The sequence below is a fragment of the Corapipo altera genome, unplaced genomic scaffold (assembly GCF_003945725.1).
Source record: "Corapipo altera isolate COAL_440 unplaced genomic scaffold, ASM394572v1 61225, whole genome shotgun sequence".
Taxonomy (NCBI): domain Eukaryota; kingdom Metazoa; phylum Chordata; class Aves; order Passeriformes; family Pipridae; genus Corapipo; species Corapipo altera.
In genome coordinates this window covers 1-21,906 of record NW_020885215.1, presented here as the reverse complement: position 1 = coordinate 21,906, position 21,906 = coordinate 1, and the positions used below count along the sequence as shown (strand labels likewise).

The 21,906-nt window shown below is 50.7% G+C and overlaps 2 protein-coding genes and 1 long non-coding RNA gene across 3 annotated transcripts in view; all 3 read left to right on the top strand.

Moving 5' to 3' along the window:
• The window catches only part of LOC113940202, a 16,520-nt gene extending 4,026 nt beyond the window's left edge, over positions 1 to 12,494 (top strand). Inside the window, exons 2-3 of the long non-coding RNA XR_003525417.1 lie at positions 5,820 to 5,826; positions 12,483 to 12,494. This is a non-coding gene — a long non-coding RNA (uncharacterized LOC113940202). The remainder of the gene's footprint in view (positions 1 to 5,819; positions 5,827 to 12,482) is intronic.
• A 40-nt stretch (positions 12,495 to 12,534) lies between these two features.
• On the top strand, positions 12,535 to 13,881 carry LOC113940201. The gene is made up of 3 exons (XM_027631307.1): positions 12,535 to 12,595; positions 12,805 to 13,346; positions 13,776 to 13,881. Exons 1-3 carry the CDS (start codon positions 12,535 to 12,537, stop codon positions 13,821 to 13,823), a joined length of 651 nt encoding a protein of 216 aa, XP_027487108.1. The 3' UTR covers positions 13,824 to 13,881.
• Positions 13,882 to 13,987: 106 nt separating this feature from the next.
• Positions 13,988 to 18,283, top strand: LOC113940203 (POTE ankyrin domain family member B2-like). Its single transcript, XM_027631308.1, has 8 exons — positions 13,988 to 14,005; positions 14,134 to 14,307; positions 14,396 to 14,502; positions 15,209 to 15,299; positions 15,896 to 16,071; positions 16,242 to 16,335; positions 16,803 to 16,949; positions 18,158 to 18,283. The coding sequence occupies exons 1-8, from the start codon at positions 13,988 to 13,990 to the stop codon at positions 18,281 to 18,283; spliced, it is 933 nt and encodes a 310-aa protein (XP_027487109.1).
• Positions 18,284 to 21,906: the final 3,623 nt, after the last annotated feature.

Genomic DNA, 21,906 nt, shown 5'->3' with positions numbered 1-21,906 from the left:
AACGGTCCCCTCGGAACGGTCCCCTCGGAACGGTCCCCTTGGAATGGTCCCCTCTTAACGGTCCCCTCAGAACGGTCCTGGGGTCGGCGCTGCTCTGTAACGGGCCCCGGCTCCAGCAGCACCGCTCGCTGCTCTGTTCGGCACGGTCTCAGCTGCAGCCATGGGCGCTGCCATAAAGCCAGCATCCCCCCCTGCTGCCACCCCCGAGCCCGGGTGGGGCGGCGCCGCTGCTGCACCGTTCCCCCCAAGGGCTCTCCCTCCCCCCCATCCCACCTGGCCAACGTACATCCCCCCTCGCACCACTCAGTTGGTGGGGGGGCTGGGGTTGAAGGGGGGGGTTGAGAGGAAAGGAGTGAGGGAGGGGGGAGTCCACTCTCCTGGGTGCATTTGCCTTTCTGTAGTGCATATTTAAAGCTATCATATTGTCCTTCCAGGTAGCTAAATTCTTGAGGGCGTCTGTTTTTCCTTCACTGACCTTTTCGATAATCTTGTTCCCTATTTTCCTCCAAGATGACACTTGATAAGGTCTAGTTAGAGGTAATGCAGGTTCATGCAACAAAATCCAATATAACAAGTCCCATAACTTACTTTCTTCTATGGTTATGCTCTCTTCTTGTAAAAGTCGAGAGATAGCTTCAGCTGTTTGTTTGATTTTGGAGTAATTCCCTCCTGACGGGTAAACCACCCTCCCATATTCGCCAATTTTTGGTTACCTCTGTGCTGAAGCTCTGTTGTCCTTTCTTCTGGTCCTTTTTTCTTCCTTTTTTGTTCCTTTTTGCAGAGGTAACCCAGGGCGCTGAATTCTTTCTTTTCTTCCTTTTGGTTTTGGTGATATGGACACCCCCGGACGGGTTCCCCAGAGCTGCTGCTCCTGGTTGCCGGTAACCCGCTGAAGTCCCTTATTGGACGGCCATTTGAGGTGTTGTTCAAGGCACGAACCCCACTCAGACACAAATGAGTGCCAGAGCAGAATTACCATTTATTCAAACTGCTTAGGTTTAAATACCACGCCTGAACATGTCACGTGACCTTCTAACCAATGACAATCAAGTATTGTCTGAGAACCCTGGAGACTACAACTCCCATGGTTCCTTGTTACATACTTCCTGCCACAGGTCGGAGCCGGTCGGGCACAGAGACCCCAAAATGCTGGAGTTTTCCTTTCTGGGTGGAGGAAGGAGGGGGCAGCAGAACTGACACCTTGGACTGACAGCAGGCAGACTTTGGCCTGTTTGGGAGAATGATTGCTGGAGTCCCTTGGGAGTCAATCCTGAAGGGCAAAGGAGTCCAGGAAGGCTGGAGGTGCTTAAAGAAGGAAATCTCAAAGCTCCAGGAGCTGTGCCCATGTGCCCTAAGACAAGCCAGGGGGCAAAAAGCACAACTGGATTAAACAGAGAACTTAGACTGGAACTCAGGGAAAAAAGAGAGTTTATCAACCCTGGAAGGAGGGGTAGGAAACTTGGGGGGACTACAAGGATGTGGTGAGGTTATGTAGGGAGAAAATTCAAAGGGGAAAGGGCAAAGCAGAACAGAATTTGGCCATTGCACTTAAAGACAGCAAAAAAATGTGTCTCTGAATCCATGGGCAGCAAAAGGAGGGCTCAGGAGAGTCTCCATCCCTTGCTGGGTGGAGAGGGCAACCCAGTGTCAGGGGAGGAGGAAAAGGCTGAGGGACTTCTTGCCTCCTTTACCTCAGTCTGTACTTCTAAACCCACTTGTCCTCAGGATCCCCAGAGCCCAGGACTGGAAGCTGGTGATGGGGAGCTGAGTGAAGCCCCTGTAATCCAGTAGGAACTGCTCAGTGACCTGCCCTGCCAATGACACCCCCACAAGGCCCTGGGCCCAGAAGGGATGCACCCGAGAGCCCCATCCCATGGCACGGGCAGGACATCCAGGGGATCAGGCCCAGCCAGTGTGGGGTTGGGAAAGGCAGGTCCTGCCTGACCAACCTGGTCTCCTCCTATGACAAAATGACCCCCTCAGTAGCTGAGGGAAAGACTGGGGATGTGTCTCTTCCGACTTCAGGAAAGCCTTTGAGCCCATCTCCCCCAGCATCTCCTGCACAAACTGGCTGCTCATGGCTTGCCCGGGGAACTGTTTGCTGGGTGACAAAGTGGTTGATGGCTCAGAGAGTGGTGGGGGATGGAACTAAATCCAACTGGGGCTGGTCACTAGTGGGGTTCCCAAGGGCTCAGGGCTGGGGCTGCTCCTGTTTAACATCGTTCTTGGTGATCTGGATGGGGGGATCAAGTGCCCCCTCAGTACCTTTGTTGATACCATGAAGTTGAGTGTGATTGTGGATGTGCTGGGGGGCAGGAAGGTTCTGCAGAGGTATCTGGACAGGCTGGATCAATAAGCCCAAGTGTCAGGCTCTGCACTTGGGTCCCAACAACCCCCTGGAACGCTCCAGGCTGGGGGCAGAGGGGCTGGAGAGCTGCTCAGTAGGAAGGGACTTGGGGGTGCTGCTTGACAGTGGCTGGATATGAGGCAGAGTGTGCCCAGGGGGGTAAGAAGGTCAAGGGCATCGTGGCCTTTGTGGAGAAGAGTGTGGCCAGCAGGAGCAGAGAACTGATTGCCCCTCTGTGCTGGGCACTGGGGAGGCCCCACCTCGAGTGCTGTGCCCAGTTCTGACCCCTCAGTGCAAAAAGGCCCTTGAGGGGCTGGAGCGTGTCCAGAGAAGGGAACGGAGCTGGGGAAGGCTCTGGAAAACATGTCTGCTGAGGGACGGCTGAGGGAACTGGGCTGGTTGAGTCTGGAGAAGGGGAGGCTCAGGGGGGACCTCATTGCTCTCTGCAATGACCTGAAAGGAGGTTTTAGTGGGGTGGGGGTTGGTCTCTTCTGCCAAGGCTCTAGTGAAAGGTTGTGAGGGAATGGCCTTAAATTGCATTGGGCAAGGTTCATATTAGATATTAAAGAACCCTTTTTCCACTGAGAGAGTGTTCAGACAGTGGAACAAGTAGCCCAGGGAGGTGGTGGAGTCTCTGGAAGTGTTCAGGTGTGTGGTGGGTTGACTTTGACTGGACACCAGGTGCCCTCCCAGCCGCTCTATCACTCCCCTTCCCAGCAGGACAGGGAAGAGAGTAAGGTGGAAAAAAAAATAGTGGGTTGAGATAAGGCAGTTTATTTAAAGCAAAAAGCAAAGTGATGCTTTCGTGCGCAGAAGCCAAAGATAGCAGGGTTTGTTCTCTGCTTCCCATGAACAGCCATGGTCAGCCACTCCCGAGGAGCAGGGCTTGGGGACGTGGGACAGTTCCTCAGCAGGCAGCGATTAGACAATGAATGCCCCCCTCCTGCTCCGGGCCTCAACTTTTAGAGCTGAGCTGACCTCCCAGGGTCTGCAATGTCCCTTGGGTCAGTTGGGCTCAGCTGGCCTACTTGTGTCCCCTGTCAGGGTCTTACCCTCAGCTAAGGAAGGAATGTCCCAGTGTTGGTGCTGTGCTCAGCAGTGGTTAAAACACTGGGGTGTTCTCAATACCCTTCCAGCTGCCAATGCCAAGCCCAGCCCTGGGAGGGCTGCTGTGGGGAACTGAACTGCAGCTCAGCCAGACCCAACACTAATATCTATAGCACATATCCTATAGAATCCATCCTTAGGTGTTGTATGATAGATCTATAAGGTATTGCAAATAAGAAGTAATAATAAGGCAAGTGTCCTCCTCAGGGACACCTTCCCCCCCAAAACTACTGCCTGGGTTTGTTCCCTGGGGGTCTCTGCAGCAGCAAGCACAGCCCCACACTGACTGCTCTGGGCTGTGCAGGCATTTGTGGTTCTGCCTGTCTCACACCCCCCCAACCTTGGGATGGATCTGGATGTCACTGGATGTGATGTCACAGGGGAGATGTGATGTCATATGATGGATGGGACATCATAGAGGAGCTTTGATGTCCCAACAAGGATGTGATATCACAAGGAAGATGTGATGTCAGAACAGGGATGTGATGTCACAGGGATGATGTGATGTCACAGGGGCGGACGCGACGTCAAAGGGATTATATGATATTACAGGAGAGTTGTGATGTCATATGATGGATGTGACGTCATAGAGGAGATGTGATGTCACAGGAAGGATGTGTTGTCACAGGAGGTATTGTAATGTCATGGGGTGGACGTGATGTCACAAGGGAGATGTGATGTCATATGATGGATGTGATGTCATGAGGGAGGTGTGATGTCACAGGAAGCGTGTGATGACATATGGGGGTTGTGATGTCATGGGGAGGATGTGATGTCACAGAGGAGGACGTGACATCATAGGGATGATATGATATCGGAGAGGTGTGATGTCATATGATGGTTGTGACATCACAGGGGTGATCTGATGTCATAGGGCAGATGTGATGTCATGGGAAGGTGTGATGTCATAAGGGAGATGTGATGTCACAGGAAGGATCTCATGTCGTATGATGGATGTGACATCATAGAGGAGCCTTGATGTCACAACAAGGATGTGATATCACAAGCGAAATGTGATGTCATATGATGAATGTGACGTCATAGGGGAGATGTGATGTCACAGGAAGGTTGTGATGACAGAGGGTGAATGTGATGTCATAGAAGATGTGTGATGTCACTGGGGAGGAGGTAATGTCATTGGTAGCTGTGATGTCATGGGGAGCTGTGATGTCACAGGGAGGATGTGTTGTCCTATCATGGATGCAATGTCATAGAGGAGATGTGATGTCACAGGAAAGATGTGATGTCACAAGAGATTTTGATGTCACAAGGAAGGATGTGATGTCACAAGGAAGGATGTGATGTCACAGAGGATCTGTGATGTCACAGGAGAGCTGTGACGTCACAGGGATGATATCATATCACAGGAGAGACATGATGTCATATGATGGATGTGACGTCATAGGGGAGCTGTTACAGACTTCCTGATGTTACAGGAAGTATCTGATGTCATGGGGCAGGTGTGATGTCAGAGGGATGCTATGATATCACAGGAGAGATGTGATGTCATGTGATGGTTGTGACCTCCTAGGGGCGATGTGATATCACAGGGCAGGTGTGATGTCACAGTGGAACTGTGACGTCACAGGGGAGATGTGATGTCATGGGATGGAAGTGATGTAAAAATGGTTGTGACGTCAGCTGTGATGTCGCGGGAGGCTATGATGTCATGGAGAGGTGTGATGTCACTATGAGATGTGATGTCATATGTTGAATGTGACATCATAGGTGAGATGTGATGTCACCGGAAGAATGTGATGTCATGAGGATGTGATGTCATAAGGCAGCTGGGATGTCACAGGGGAGGATGTGACGTCACAGGCAATATATGATATCATATGAGATGTGTGATGCCATATGATGGATGTGATGTCATAGAGGAGTTGTGATGTCACAGGAAGGATGTGATGTCATATGAGGGACGTGATGCCAACTGTGATGTCACAGGGGTCTGTGATGTCATGGGGAGATGTGATGTCACAGGGAGGATGTGATATCACAGGGCAGATGTGATGTAAAAGGGATGATATGGTATCACAGGAGAGATGTGACGTCATATGATGGATGTGATGTCAGTTGTGATGTCACGAGGGGAGGTGTGATGTCATAGGTATCACAGGAAGGGTGTGATGTCATATGGTGGTAATGACATCAAGATGTGATGTCACAGGGGAGGATGTGATGTCATAGGAGAGCTGTGATGTCAGGGGTAGGATATGATGTCACAGGGATGATGTATCACAGGAGATATGTGGATGTGATGTCACAGGGGAGGTGTGATGTGACAGGAAGGATGTGATGTCACAAAAGAGTTGTGATGTCTCAGGGGAGGACGTGATGTCACAGGCATGATATGAAATCACAGGAGATGTGTGACGTCATATGATGAATGTTATGCCATAAAGGAAATGTGATGTCATAGGGGAGATGTGATGTCACAGGAAGGATGTGATGTCACGGGGAGCATGTGATGTCATAGAGGAGTGACACAGTCCCCCCCAACCTTGTTCCAGCTAAAGCCGTGGAATTTGTCTTTCTTTCCCTTGGGATCAAGGTCTGGCTGTTTTATTTCCAGGGATGTCTAGAGATGAGTTAAGGGGAACTCAGACCTTTTGGGGAGGAAGGAGTTGTTTACTCTGGAGCATTTGAACTCAGCCTTTGTTCCTGGTTTCTTCCCACTGTTTCAGAGCACTTCATTTCCCAGGGTGAAAGCTCTGATTCCCCAACAAAATCAGGTTCTCCTGAGCTCAGGAGGTTTCACTGGTCTCATTTTTCTCCAGTATAAATTCTGTGCCAAAGTCTTGCTTCCAAGGTCAGTGAAATGTTAGAAGATAGAGAATCTCACCTGGATCTTGGACAGAACACTTATATTCTTCTTTATTCTATTGAATTCTTCCCTAATAGTTTTGGATGACAGGACACCCATGTGGAAAGTCCCTTTTCTGGTTTTCAGGACTTAAAAGAGATGCTTTTCTGATGTTGGTATTTATTGGAGTGTTATTGATTCAACTGCGCGGGGTCGGCCACGGGAACTTTGCTTTTCCCTTGGGGCACACGGAGGATTTGTCGCTGGGCGCACATGGACTCAGGAGAACTTTGCCTGCCAGAGTCGCTCTCCCTGCACTGCCAGGAAGAGCAGGTACCGCATCGCCCCGGCCGCAGCGGCGCAGAGGCTGCTCGGGAGGTGACAGTGTGCTAGAGGGAGACGCCCACTCGCTGTCCATACTGCCTGCACAGGGCAGGGCTGGGGGGCATTGAGCCAGGCAGGAAAAGTGAGTGGTGGCCATTGCACGGTGGTGAAATGATATGGGAGGTAGCAAACAGCCTGGCTGGGGGGAGCACAGTTTGGGAAGGGGGCGCAGGGAAAACCCACTGTGATGTTCTGGGGTAAATAACAGAAAATAAACAGAGGAGGGTGCCCTTTCAGATATGGTTTATAGATCAGTGCACTGTGTATAGTGTAAGATAGATTCAGAAATGTAAGAATGCAGTTTCTACAGCTTTTACTACAATTACACTTTTTTATAAAATATGTAAAGAGACGATAAGTTGGGTGTTAGGTTGGGATTTTTTTGGGTTTTTTTATTTTTTCTGTGTGGATGCTTTGTCTCCCCAACCTCCCCAAACGAGCTTTCTTGAATGTACCTTCTTACAGCTAATTTGAATGATTAGTTTAGAGAAGCCTCTTAGAGTAGATGCATTTCAATGAAATCAGGGCACATGTCTTTTTGACTCTGGTGCAAAATTCGAACTAATATTTTTCTTCTTCTTTGGCTCAATTAAAAGCCATCTTAAAACACTCTCAATATGCTGTGTGAGTGCAGGACTTGAGGCGTGTGGGATTGAATGGACACAGAGAGAGATCTAACATTCAGAAACATACCTGCTTCCCTGTCTCAATTAATAAACCCCAGAGTTTGACACTTTGACTTCAGATTCCCACAGAAAAAGTAGCAATGTGTATTCCTTGTGACACCTTGGTCACCCTAGAGCAAATAAAGATGCTGAGGAGTAAAAAGGAGCTCCAGTATGCTGGAGAATGCAGTTTGAAGAGAACGTTCCAGACTTCTCCATCATTGCTGCCCTAGTGACATCATACCAGATAAGAAAAGGAGTTGGGTAAATAGATAATTTCTTCTTTTTAATAATGGGTCCGTAGTGGGCCAGATTTCCTCTTTTTGCAGGAACCTGCCAGCAGATGAGATCAAACTGCGTGAGAGCGATAAAGCTTTCAATTGCTGTAATGGGCAGAAGAGATAACTGCCCCCACAAGTGCTTCTGTTATCAGTTTACAAGGATGCCATGAGAAAACGAAGCAGCAACAGGACTGGAGAGTTGTACTGTTCTTTGCAGCGCTGGTTTTGCATGTGTTTGTGTTTCTATCTTAATAACTTTGTGATATGCACGTCTGTGTGTATTTTTGTCTCAGTAGTTTTGCAATATGTAAAAGTTTGCCACAAACATTGTGTTTGTGTCTCCTCTAGTCCCAAAATTGCTTGTATGATCAGCTTATTAATAATTGTTGACTTATTTGTGTTTTTATCATGAGCAACTCACTGGTAAGATTGTGTAAGACAAGCCATTTCATGTATTGCTAGTTTAATTTTTTACCAAGTTTATTTTGTCTTTGTATTGAAAAACAAGTTGGCTTGGGAGAAGCTTTTAGATATGTATATTTCTGTCTCAATCAATTGAGAATCAAGAAACTCAATCAAATTTAGCCTGGGAGTTGATACAAGAGTTTATACATATTTGGAATCATACAAATATGTATTAGATGCATTAACCCTCTGCCTCAGAAGGCATCAAATTTTACATTTGGCTAAATTTCTCAAAATATTAACAAATGAAACTAAATCTAGACAAAACAAAAGAAAGTGTTATCTGAAGAGAATATAAGAAAGCCTTGTACCAGCTCCCAAGTAACTCAATGTATTTGCATATGAACTGATGTGTAATTTCAGGTCCAATTTCAAGACACATTGACCCCTCTAACAGACACATTATTACAGAATCCCTCACACTCCCTATGCATTAAAGGATACCCTGACTACTCACGGGGTGGAGACCGTGGCTAATGAAAATTAGATTTGTGTCAGTATTAAATCCTGATGTTTGTAACATCATTAATGTTAGGAAATTTGATTGTAGCTATTGGGATCCTGTTATGTCCCATATGCTTACTATTTTACTGTAAGATTTGGGTTTTTTGGAGGGAATTGCATTGCATTGGGAAAAGATTTGTGCTCTCTCTTGCTTTTCTTTACTCTTCTCTCTTTCTGTCCACTACACGAAAGGCACCGCCCACAAAGAAGATTCACAGTGAACGACCACAGAAGAGAAATTATTGAATGCATAAATCACGGGGTGGAGTCAGAGACTGAAACAGTTCATGATTTATGCATTCCAAGATTGCCAAGGGACTCTTGCAGGCTTCTGTAGGACTTTTGCATTAGACCTCTGATGGCCCATCAAAGCCCATCCCCCCCTCTGCCAATCCTGAAAGGCAGGAAAAACCCTTTTCCCAGGCCCCTCACGGGAACTCTGCTCAGGCCCAGGAGATGTTGGGGGTTCGTGGCATGGCCCAGGACACCATCCATGGATATAATAACTCATAACTTCTTGGAGTGTGGGGGCTTCCCTCCCCCACCCCCAATGGATCAAGGCCACCACTTCAACTGACAGACATGGAAGCTGCAACTCCCAAGTTCCATCTCTGGACCCCGTGGGTGGTGACTATAGACATCTTTCCACTCTCAGCTTTGCTTTCCCTTGCTCTCCCTTATCCTTATCCTGTCTTTCTTTCTCTCCCTTATGCATTTTCCCTAAAGGTTATCTTTATGCCATATTGCTGTAGATGAAAGATATAGATGATAACACCCAAAATGGCAACATACCTGTTTACCTTTGAAACAAAACTGCTCTAAAATAAACCCAGCTTGTATATATGTTTTCAAACACTCATTATTGTGTCATTTCACTCTAATCCACCTCAAGGGATTTATTAATAAGAACCTGGCTTCCCTTCCCCTTTCTGGGGTGGTGTACCAGGGTGAATTTATGCTGATACTTTTGGTCTGTGTTTGGCCCCGTCACCTGTGAAAGTTTTGCTCTTTCCCTGCCAAGTTATGGGAAAACAAGCACTGATAAATGGGAAAGTTGTCCTTGAAGAGAACTTCTTGTATAAAGTGGTTTAAGTGGTGTTGTGTGATTGGCTAATTGTCCTCCAAGGTTGCTTGAAGGAGAATTTGAGAAGAAGAAGGATGAAGTAGCACCCCCAAACTCAATTAACAAAGACCCTCAAAGCATACTGCGCATGCATGAGGGGATTTCCGAAGTTCTCATGCGTGCGCAGAAGAGATGCACTGACATAACCGGGAGGTGGGACTGAGATGCACTTACATAACTTGGGCTGGGCGGTGCTGGCCACACCTGGGAGGTTGTGGCCACTCAATTAATTGTATAAAAAGCAGATAGCTTTTGTGAACTTAGTGACTCTCGAAAGATGCAGCTTCTGCTATAGGTAATTACAGGCATGCTATTTTGGTTAGATAACTTTATGGGCAACAGCTGGGTAACTGGAGAGATCGTCCTGGGGGCTTCTTTCTCTCCTCCTTCCTCTCTTTTGGGTTTGTTCATTTTGTTGACTTCCTCTTGGTAATAAATATTGGCTTTTGTTGAGCTTTCAACGGTGTCATGGTTTCAGCTTCAGTATGTTCTGAACCCTCCCTAATACATATGTCATATGATAGATGCGACGTCAGAGAGGACCTGCGATGTCGCAGGGAGGATGTGATGTCACTGGAAGGATGTAATGTCACAGGGGAAAATGTGATGTCACAGGGGAGCTGTGATGTCATAGAGGAAAATGTGATGTCACAGTGTACTGTGATGTCACAGATGAGGATGTGATGTCACAGGGGAGCTGCGATATCATAGGAGAACTGTGATGTCACAGAGGAGGATGTGATATCACAGGGGAGCTGTGATATCATAGGAGAGTTGTGATGTCACAGAGGTAGATGTGATACCACAGAGGAGGCTGTGATGTCACAGGGGAACTGTGATGTCACAGAGGAAAATGTGATGTCACAGGAGAGCTGTGATGTCATAGGAGAGCTGTGATGTCACAGAGGAGGATGTGATCTCATAGGAGACATGCGATTTCACAGAGGAGGATGTGATGTCACAGGGGAGCTGTGATGTAACAGAGGAGGATGTGATGTTACAGGGAGTTGTGATGTCACAGAGGAAGATGTGATGTTGCAGAGGAGGATGTGATGTCACAGACGAGGATGTGATGTAACAGGGGTGGATGTGATGTCACAGAGGAGGATGTGACGTAACAGAAGAGGATGTGCTGTCTCAGGGGATCTGTGATGTCAGAGGAGAGCTGTGTTGTCACCGAGGTGGATGTGATGTCATAGGAGACATGCGATGTCACAGAGGAGCTGTGATGTCACAGAGGAGTTGTGAGGTCACAGAGGAGGATGTGATGTCATAGGAGACCTACGATGTCACAGAGAAGGATGTGATGTCACAGGAAAGCTGTGACGTCACAGCAAAGGATGTGAGGTCATAGGAGACTTCTCATGTCACAGAGGAGGATGTGATGTCACAGAAGAGGATGTGATGTCATAGGGAACTGTGACGTCATAGAGGAGCATGTGATGTCCCAGGGAGCTGTGATGTCCCAGAGGAGGATGAGATGTCACAGGAGACCTGTGATGTTATAGGAGAGGTGGATGTGATGTCATAGGAGACATGCGATGTCACAGAGGAGCTCTGATGTCACAGAGGAGCTGTGAGGTCATAGAGGAGAATGTGATGTCATAGGATACCTGCGATTTCACAGAGGAGGATGTTAAGTCGCAGGAGAGCTGGGATGTCATAGAGAAGGATGTGATGTCATAGGAGACATGCAGGGTCACAGAGGAGGACGTGATGTCACAGGGTAGCTGTGATGTCATAGAGGAAGATGTGATGGAACAGGGAAACTGTGAAGTCTTAGAGGAAAATGTGATGTCAAAGGAGAGCTGTGACATCACAGATGAAGATGTGATGTCACAGGGGAGTTGTGATATCATAGGAGATCTGTGGTGTAACAGCGGAGGATGTGATATCACAGGGGAACTGTAACATCAGAGGAGAGCAGTGATGTCACAGAGGAGGATGAGTTGTCACAAGAGACCTGTGATGTTACAGGAGAGCTATGATGTCACATAGGAGGATGTGACATCACAGGAGAGCTGTGATGAGGCAGGAGACATGTGATATCACAGAGGAGGATGTGATGTCACAGGGGAGCTGTGGTGTCACTGAGGAGGATGTGATGTCATAGGAGACATACAATGTCACAGAGGAGGATGTGATGTCACAGAGGAGGATGTGATGTCACAGAGGAGCAGATGATGTCACAGAGGAGGATGTGGTGTCACAGGAGAGATGTGATGTTTTAGGAGAGCTGTGATGTCACAGAGGAGAATGTGATGTCATAGGATACCTGCGATTTCATAGAGGAGGATGTTAAGTCGCAGGAGAGCTGTGGAGATGTGATGTTATAGGAGAGCTGCTACATCACAGAAGAGGATGTGATGTCATAGGAGGCCTGCAATGTCACAGAGAAGGATGTGATGTCAGAGGGGAGCTGTGATGTCAAAGAAAAGGATGTGATTTCACAGGAGACATGTGATGTCACAGAGGAGGATGTGATGTAACAGGGGAGCTGGGATGTCATAGTGTAAAATGTGATGTCATAGGACACATGAGATGTCACAGAGGAGGATGTGATGTCACATGGAGCTATGATGTCACAGAAGAGGATGTGATGTCACAGCGGAGACTGTGATGTCACAGGGGTGGATATGATGTGGCAGGGGAGCTGTGATGTTACAGGGAGCTGTGATGTCACAGAGGTGGATGTAATGTCACAGAGGAGGATGTGATGTCACAGAGGAGGATCTGATGTCACAGGGGAGCTGTGATGTAACAGAGGAGGATGTGATGTTACAGGGAGCTGTGATGGAAGTGTGTCCAGAGGCAGCCCAGTTCCAGGCTGAAGCAAAAAGTCAGAGCGGGTGATGCGGGAGCTGCTCCAGCGCCTACCACAGCCTCCGGCCCAGTGGGAGCAGCCCGGGCCCTGCCCTGGGGTGCCCTGAGGCGGGGCAGTGCCCACTCCCGCCGGCCGCCCTCACAAGGCCCAGGCCGCCTCCTTCCCACAAGGCCCAGCAGGGCCGCCCTCACTCCTGCCCCGCCCTGCCCTGTCCCGCCTGGCCTCACCCTGCACCGTGGCCTATGTCACACCCCACGCTGACGTGCTGAGCCTTCCACCTGCCGTTGTGACACCACAGGCACCAGTCGGGCACGGCCTTGTTGGTGCCCGGAGCCGGCGCTCAGAGCTGCTGTAGCCTCTCGGGGAGCAGCAGCACATCCCGCTCAGGGAGCATTGCGCGCCTGCATCGCCGTCTTGGCAGCTGCAGGCCACGACCGCTGCACAGGGCGACCTCGTTTGCCTTGTGCTTTCTACCCTGTGCCCTTCCTTATTCTCGTCCTTGTCCCCTTTGTCACCCTCACCCTTAACCTTGCCCTTGTCCCATTCATCATCCCCACTTGGCTCCCGGCAGCCCGCCGGGGGCTTCTTGCACTTCCTGCTGCTGGGAGCTCCAAGCAGGGCCATGCCGTGGCTTCTCAGCAAGAAGTGATGGCAGTCGCCCTCCAGCAACCCCAGTGGGCAGCCCTGGGCTGCCACCAGCTCCAGCAGCACCTCCCAGCTCTGGGAGGAGGGGCTGGGCAGGCTGCACCACGCGGCCGCCCGCGGCGACCTGACCTGGTTGAGGTGCTGGCGCTGGTATGTGAAGGTAGTCGGCATCGACAGGCGAGACCAGGAGATGCGGTGACTTCTATGGGATGCTGATGGCACACCTTGGCTGCTTCTGAGCCAAGCTGCAGTAGTCCTCGGCAGCCCTCTCTTAAGGACAAGGCTTGAAAAGTGACATTTGCCCTGTCAGCTGGGAGAGGGAACTCTTGAGCTTTTCACTGCTTGGAGCTGCCGGCCGGGCTCCAGCGCTGTTGCAAACGCGTGTTGCCAACCTGCCGCTTGGCCGTAGTCTCTCTGCAGGGCTGTTCTGCAGCTGCTCAGCTCTCACCTCTTCTCTTCTGCCCTCTGGCTAATCAGCACAGGGTTGCAGCAGCAGCAGAGAGCAGCAGAGAGCAGCTAGCGGGAGGAGCAGAGTCTGGGCAGGGTCCCCAGGGTGCTGGGTAGAGGCACAGCTTTGGCTCATCCTTTGCCTGTCTAGGCTAAGAGCGTATGTTTAACTTTCAGGACACCTCTGCATCTCGCTTCGGCCAATGGCCATGCAGATGTCGTTAGATATCTGCTAAGAAAGAACAGCCAGCCCAACCTCTCTGACAGCTTCAAGAGAACGACACTGATGGTGTGTGGAATGCCTTCTGAGCTTGGAGGTGGGGCTTAGTGCTGGTGTGTTAAAGGGGAGGTGTCTGGCAGGATTCCTTACATCGCTGGGCCATAGAAACATGCATATTGCAATTGGCGTGGCATAGGCCTCTGTTAGCTAATCTTTGAAGATTAGCTTCTGTCCTAGCGTTCAGGAGCTGAGGAAGTTGTGACAGAGGGGGATGGAAAAGTTGGAAGTCTTTCCCTTTTCGTCTGTTGTTCCCAGGCAGTCCAGCAGGAGCAGGAAGAATGTATTGCTATTCTGCTGGAACACGGTGCCGACCCCAATCTGGCAGACACTGACGGCAACACTGCCCTTCACCTGGCTGTCCTCTCTAAAAATACAGCTGTAGCAGGGCTGTTACTCGAGCATAATGCCAATAGTGATGCTCAGAACCAGGTAACCTTGGCACGTGGGGAAAGCTGCTCTTTCAAGCATCTGCAGAGCTTCTCTGTGTCTTTCTAATGGCGATTATTTGTCCTTTTAGTGGGGATTTACTCCCTTCAAACTTGCAGCCCTCCAACAGCATGAGGAGATTCTGGAGTGCCTTCTGAAAAAAGCAGCTGACAGGCATGCTCAAACCCAATGTGAAAGGTGAGGGGTTTGTCAAAACAGCACACGGGTCTTCTGGGTAGCCTCCAAGCCTGACTGAGACGAGGGGCGTGACAATGAGCTGGGAAAAAGAAGGAGCAGCCCCGTGGAAGCAGTTCCCCGTGGAACTGGTAAATGCAGGTCTGCACTTGGCTACTCTCGTACCTCAGGGGCTCTTGTCCTTTGCCCACTGAGGTCTGCAAGAAAGCCTTGTCTGTGGTGCCCTCTCCCCACACAGACCCAGAGCCAGCAGGAAACTTGCCAGTAGCTCAGCAGCGTGGCTGCTCTGCAGGAGAGGGAGGTTTAAGCCAAGGCAGAGTTGATGCGTTAAGTGCTCTGAAGGGAAGCATTGGGAGAAAGAGAAGCAACACTGTCCCAGGGGACACGAGAGGCTCCAACCGCACAGAAGGAGAAAACTTCCTGCCATGGAGATGGTCAGGGGGTCGAAGGGCTTGCCCTGGGAGTTTGTGCAGCCGCATCTGTGGGGACTTTGAAGAGCAGTGCAAAGAGCCCTGAACAGCATGGCCTGAACTTGTAGCTGAGGCTGCTTTAGGGAGGCCCCTTCTAAGATAAAATCTCCAATGTTTCCATGTACTTGGCTTCGCTTTCACGGAGCTTGTAGGAAAGGGGGGAAGAGCTGTTTTGGGAGCAAGCAGGGGAAAAATGAGGCGGGATCAGACATGTTTCCGTGAAATTTTGGATGCTTTAGGACTGCTTTTGTGGTTCCTGGAACCCATGAGGCTCACCTGGAGGAAGATAATCTGCGCTTGCAGGAGGAGTTGGACAGGGCTGAGCCGGAGGTATGGAAAGCCTGTCCCCACAGGGATAAACCTGGCAGTGCCTGTTGCTTCCTACCCATCATGAAAATGGACAAACCAGTATTCTGGCATCCTCTGCTTCTGCTCAGGGGCTGCTGGGTGCCTCTCTCTGCACCACAGTTCGGGTCTTTCCCACTTCAGAAAACTCCCCGTGCTCCCCTGGTGCAATCCTGGGCTCCTGAGCACATGTGCCAGAGCACTTGGCCTCTGACACTTGCCAGACACCTTCCTTTAGGGAGATGGACTATTTCACTCATCTTTTCCTGGAGTAGCAAGCAAGGGAATACAAGAAGTGTCCCAGGTCACAAAACAGGTCGGAGGGGCAGTGTCTGTGCTTAGAACTGAGCTGTAGGAAAGCAGTGGAGGGATGGGAGAGGCTGCTGTAACAGAGGACAAAGGCATCCAGCTTGTGTCCATTGGGGAGCAGAAGTGAAGCTTTGAAGGGACTTGAATGGATTGCAGTTCTTTGGGCAGAGGGGATGCACACACACATGCAGCACCTGAGTTCTTCAGCAGCAGCTGGCTCCTCTCTGGAAAAGCTCACCTGACAACTGTGCATTCTTCCCGTGATTTTACAGCTGCAGGAGGAGGAAGAAAAGCATCTTCAGTCCGAGCATCGTGTTGGTGACTTGAAGACTGCCTTGGATGATAAAGAAAGAGAAGCAAGAACTTCTTCCCAGAAACTGCAGGACCTCCCGTTGGCATCTTCCGAGACCAATCCGACCGTAAAACAACTGGAAGAAGACGCGCAACAGTAAGAGAGTAACCCAGTGAAGTGAGGGGTCTGTGGCTTTGGGGGACTGGGTGGAAACAAGGGGAGAGTCAGTGGGATTTTGAAGGACACTTCTGCTGTGGCTTCTATTCCTTAGCACAGTTTGTCTGGCATTGGCTTTTCTGGGAATAAGACCTGTATTTCTTCTTAAGCTTTGCAAGTGGAAACAGCAGATTGGAAGCCACTGTCCAGCAGCCAAGCAACAGCGCTGAAGCCCTTCCGAGAGACCTGCAAGCCTCTGCCTCAGTAAGCTGGTCCTAAATGTCCCTTTTTGTGACTCTTGAGCCTAGTTGCCTGTTTCTGTGGGGAAACTGTAAGAGGAAGTTTTCCTGGAGAGCCTGGGGAGCTCAGTTTCTGCCTTCTCCTCAGCAGAGGCTGCTCAGAAAGCAGCCTGCTCCTTTGCCCAGCTGCTACAAAAGCCCTGAGGGTATTTGCTGTGCTGGACACTGGAGGAGATCTTAGATTCTAAATGAGGAGTTTCATCCTGAGCTCCAAGGGACCCAGAAGTATTGCTGCCAGAAGTGTCTCCCAAATTCTTAAGTAAGTCTAAAGTTCCTTCTTTCTGTTGGGGAATCTTTCAAGTGTTTTCTAGGCTCGTTTCCAGTAGATGATAAATACAGTTGCCATGGCCACCCCCTTGAGAGCTTTTCCCAGATTTCACTGCCTTTAGATCATGCTGAGTTCCCTTTTCTTTTTTTTCTTGCTGTGTCCAGGGTGGTGAACTTTCCCAGCAGCTGGACATGGAACCTAACACAGGCATGCAGCCAGAAGCCCAAAAGCAGGCTTTGCAGGAAGAGCTGTCCGCTCTGCTTGGGAAGTGTGAAAAACTGGAGAAGAGCCAATGCCAGCTGCAAGAAGAGGTGACAAAACTCCATCATCATTTGGAGACTTTGGGGCTGGATGGCAGCGAAACAGAACAATGGAAAAGAGAGGTGGAAGAAGGAGCTGACCAGGAAATAAGTCCAAAGCACAACACACACTGCTCATGTGCCTCAATATGCTGTCCAGGGACTTCAGTTCCCAGAATGCTTCCCTCCCTATTCTCGGGACACGTCCCCACATCCTGGAATTCTGGCATGGCAGGCCTGGAGCACTCAGTGGGCATTTCTTGAGAGCTATGGTGAGTCCCACCTGCTTGGGCTAGGATCCCACTTCATCCTGAGCCTCATTTCATGGAAGTGTGTCCAGAGGCAGCCCAGTTCCAGGCTGAAGCAAAAAGCCAGAGCGGGTGATGCGGGAGCTGCTCCAGCGCCTACCACAGCCTCCGGCCCAGTGGGAGCAGCCTGGGCCCTGCCCTGGGGTGCCCTGAGGCGGGGCAGTGCCCACTCCCGCCGGCCGCCCTCACAAGGCCCAGGCCGCCTCCTTCCCACAAGGTCCAGCAGGGCCGCCCTCACTCCTGCCCCGCCCTGCCCTGTCCCGCCCGGCCTCACCCTGTACCGTGGCCTATGTCACACCCCACGCTGACGTGCTGAGCGTTCCACCAGCCATTGTGACACCACAGGCACCAGTCGGGCACGGTTTTGTTGGTGCCCGCAGCCGGCGCTCAGAGCTGCTGTAGCCTCTCGGGGAGCAGCAGCACATCCCGCTCTGGGAGCATTGCGCGCCTGTATCGCCGTCTTGGCAGCTGCAGGCCACGACCACTGCACAGGGCGACCTCATCTGCCTTGTGCTTTCTACCCTGTGCCCATCCTTATTCTCGTCCTTGTCCCCTTTGTCACCCTCACCCTTAACCTCGCCCTTGTCCCATTCCTCATCCCTACTTGGCGCCCGGCAGCCCCCTGCAAAGGGGCTTCTTGCACTTCCTGCTGCTGGGAGCTCCAAGGGGGGCCATGCCGTGGCTTCTCAGCAAGAAGCGACGGCAGTCGTCATCCAGCAGCACCAGTGGGCAGCCCTGGGCTACCACCAGCTCCACCAGCGCCTCTGAGCTCAGGGAGAAGAGGCTGGGCAGGCTGCACCACGCGGCCGCCCGCGGCGACCTGGGCTGGCTGAGGTGGCAGAGGCAGGGACACTGAGCCAGGTCCCTGCCCCACGCAGCCCCTGCTGCCCCCCCAGCCCCTCGCCTCCCCAGCTGGGGGCCCAGGCCCTCAGCAGGCAGCTGGCTGTCCCCACCAATCATCTCTCCCGCTTCAGGCGGGCGCTCGGGGCTCTGCGCAGGCTGTTCCGCTCCTGCACGGCGGGACAGCCCCAGGATTAGGCCCCGCTCCAGCGCCAGGCCAGGTCCAGACACCTCTTAACTGCTTACAACAGAGACACTGACTCCACCACTGACCTGCGACACTTATTCCGATACTCAACTACTCCTGCAGGGAATGAGCACGACAGGACATTTTGCTCCCAGAAACTCCCTGCAGGATGACAACAAATATGATTATTTTAAAACAAACCAAAGATTGGTTAAGTCAGGCAGCTAATTTATGTAATTAAGCTAGTTATGTAATTAATTAATTGAATTATAATCATTATAATATATCTTTATAATATTTAGGTAGATTTATTAGGAAGATAGACTTACATAAGATAGATAAGACTATATTTAAATATCATAGTAAAAATATTTATAGGACATAGAGATAGGTTCTTTCAGTTAGATGATAAGAATTATAGAAGACAGAAGATTAGAAAGATTTATTGTTAAATAAAATCTGTATTACGTAAAATCCACCTACTGTCACCAAATGGTCTCATTTACACCTTAATTCGCGCTGAGGCGTCTCTCCCTAATGGGATCAGAACACATGGGCAGGGACACCTTCCACCACACCAGCTGGCTCCAACCCTGTCCAACCTGGCCTTGGACACTTCCCACGGTGGGGCAGCCACGGCTTCTCTGGGCAACCTGGGCCAGAGCCTCACCTCCCTCACGCCCGGTGAGCATCCATCGGCAGCGCGGTTCTGGCAGCTGGCACCAAGCCCCGGCACCGGGTTCTGTGCGTGTGACGCCGGAGAGGCGACGGGAGACACGGGGAGGGGACTTCTCGACCTCCCCATCAGCCCTGGCCCTCAGCACACTCTCCCTCAGCCACTGTTGTCCATGCCCTCGCCCTCAGCCCTCACCCTCAGTGTCCTCGCCCTCAGCCATCGCCCCTCAGCCCTCAGCCATTGCCCTCACCCCCCAACTCCCTTTGAAATCCAGCCCGGGGCTCGCCCCGGCCTCACACAGGGAGCTGCCGCGCTCCAGCTGTTGCTCAGCACTGGGTGGGGATTTGTGCTCACCCCAGGGCTGGGGGTTTGCAGCTGCTCTTTCATTCTATTTTTAGAGCCTGCCTGTGAAGAGAAGCCCCCCAGGAGAGCAGAGCCCGCTGCAGGAGCCAACATCCTCACCCTAACCAAGGGATGACACAGCACTTAGTGCTGCAAAGATTGGAGCTGTTCCCAGGCCACAAAGAAAGCTGAAACTGCTCCACTTGGCATTTGCTTGCCCATCTCGCTCTAAAATAACATCCCAAGATGTCAGGAGTCAAGACAATGACTTAGATTGAGGTGGACTGTGCTGGGGAGTCTTTTAAACCCAGCCTCCTGCCTGACCTCACTGCTGCTGCAGTTGCATGGACAGTGCTTGGAGTCTTTCAGTTGGATTCATATGTTTCCTAGAACGTTCCCGTTTCTTGGTTTGCTCTTCAGTGGAGATAAGGATGTTCTGCTAAGTGATAGCTCTCCTCCAGTCTTTTCTTCAGCTCCAGAAATGGAGCACTTGGGTGAGAAGAGAGAGTTCTGAAAAGTAGCCCTTGGAATGGAAACAGTGAGTCAACAGGCAATGTCTAATGTTGTTCTTGGTCCAGAAACTGGACTGGACCAGGTGCTTCTGGATGATACAGGTTGGAACAATCTGGAATGCAACAGTTTGGGAACACAGGATAATCAGTCATCCCATGAAAACCTTGGAACATTCCCTACCTGAATCGTAACCCAAATTGAACACTTTTGGATACAATTCCCAAATAGTTTGGAAACTCCAGTCATTTCTGAGATGAGGATGGAAATTCAGCAGATGACTAAAGCCAGTCCCCTTGTGAACCCACACCCAGCGGGGCTGAGGGAGGCCCTGGCAGCTCCCCAGCACCTCCCTCTCAGTGGGACACCTCTGGCAGCCTCTCCCAGCTCGGGAACCCTCCAGTTTGCAACACTCCAAAGATCGTCGCTGATGCCCAGGACAATTCTGATCCCCCTCCACAAACACTCCTCCAGCTGGGACCCTTGTCTAGTGGGAAGCACAAAGGGATTTGTGGCAGTGTTTCCCTGACAAGCAGGAGAATTTGGGAGAGGCACCTTTCTACACCCAGCTATTGATGTGTGCACACATCTCTGCCTGGGTGCGGGGGTGAATTGACTGTGGGGTGAATGTTGTTCTTGGGAATCTCTAATTCAATCACTGTTAAAATTGTACCAAATGCTATTGAATCACTTGATAATTGTTAAACTGGTCAATAATTAAATGCTGCTAATCTCTTTTGCCCCTTTATCTTTGTGTCCAAATCCTTTGGGCCCTGACCCTCTGGCATCCCAAGGCTCTGTGGAAATCACTCCCTTTCATCAAAAATATATTTTCCATGAATTCTGCTTTAAAATCTTCCTCCTTAGCTAAACTACAAAGCAACTCTAATTAGTTGTTGATGTCTTGAAGATTTGAAGACAATTAAAGGCAAAGAAAGAATTTGTTTTTCTGTGTTTTAATGAGCTCCATGGTGTGTTTAGAGAAAAGTCCATCATCCTCAGGTACTGAGAGAAGACTGAAGAAGCTGCTGAAGAAGTCAGAAGCCAAACTCCAAGTCCCTTGAAGCATTGCTGGGCCCCACTGAGGGCAGGCACTGACAAAGCCTCCCCAGGGACTCCTTGGAGCAGCTCCTTGGAGGCCAGGAGTGCAGGCAGACAAAGGCTCTGGGCAGGCCCCTGCAATGCTGAGCAAAGCTGCCAGAGGCAAGGGGACAAAGGTCTGGGTGCCTTTGGGCCTTGCAGCCCTGCCAGAGCCCTTGGCCATCTCTCCTGCGGGCTGTCCTGCCCTGGCCCTGCTGCTGCTCTGGCCTTGCAGGCTGCACACACCCCTCCTGCTTTCCCACCCCCTCCCAGCAGCATTTCTAGACCCTCCCTGATGTCTCGGCACCAGCTCTGGCTGTTGCCATGTGCACTTGGCCTTCTGAACTTGGATCCTGAGCCCCTGTGCCACAGGACATCCCTCCCAGAGCCCAGGCCCTTCTCCTGGGGGTCACTGCAGAGCTGAGCAGATCCAGGTCACCTCCCATTCCTCTGCCAACCCCCTGGGCCTGCTCTGGGCCCTGCAGGTCCTTGCCCTGCTCCCAAGGGCTGGGGAGGTGCTTAATGGTCAGGGCTTGGGCTTTAGAGCTCAGGCTGGGGATGAGGCAGAACTTTGGGAGGTTTGTTGTTCTGCTGGTAGTGTCTGCTTCATGATTAGGGGAAGAGCTTTTTGGGCTGGGTTAGGATTAAAGCTTGGCTTTTCATACTGGTACTATAGGTTTGGGAATGGGGTGGGCATTGGAGTACAAATAAGAGCCTGGAGTTCTGGGTTTGGGCTTTTTCTGCCTTGGAATGAGAGCAGTGGATTCCTTTCAGTGGGAGGGGCAGCACTTTGGGTAGTGTTGGGGTTTGAGGTTACAAAGAGGGTTAAGGTCTATTAAGAATGTTTGCACAGTCAGTGTTTCAGCACCCTCAGCATTTCCTGAACCCGGTTTTACCTCATAAAAATCTTTCCTGTCTGTTGGCCAAGCCCCTCTTTCCTTCCCGAAATATCCAATCCTTTTTTTCCCAGTTCCGCCTAATCTCCCCCAAACTTTCATCTGGGTGGGATCAGCTTTGTGATGACAC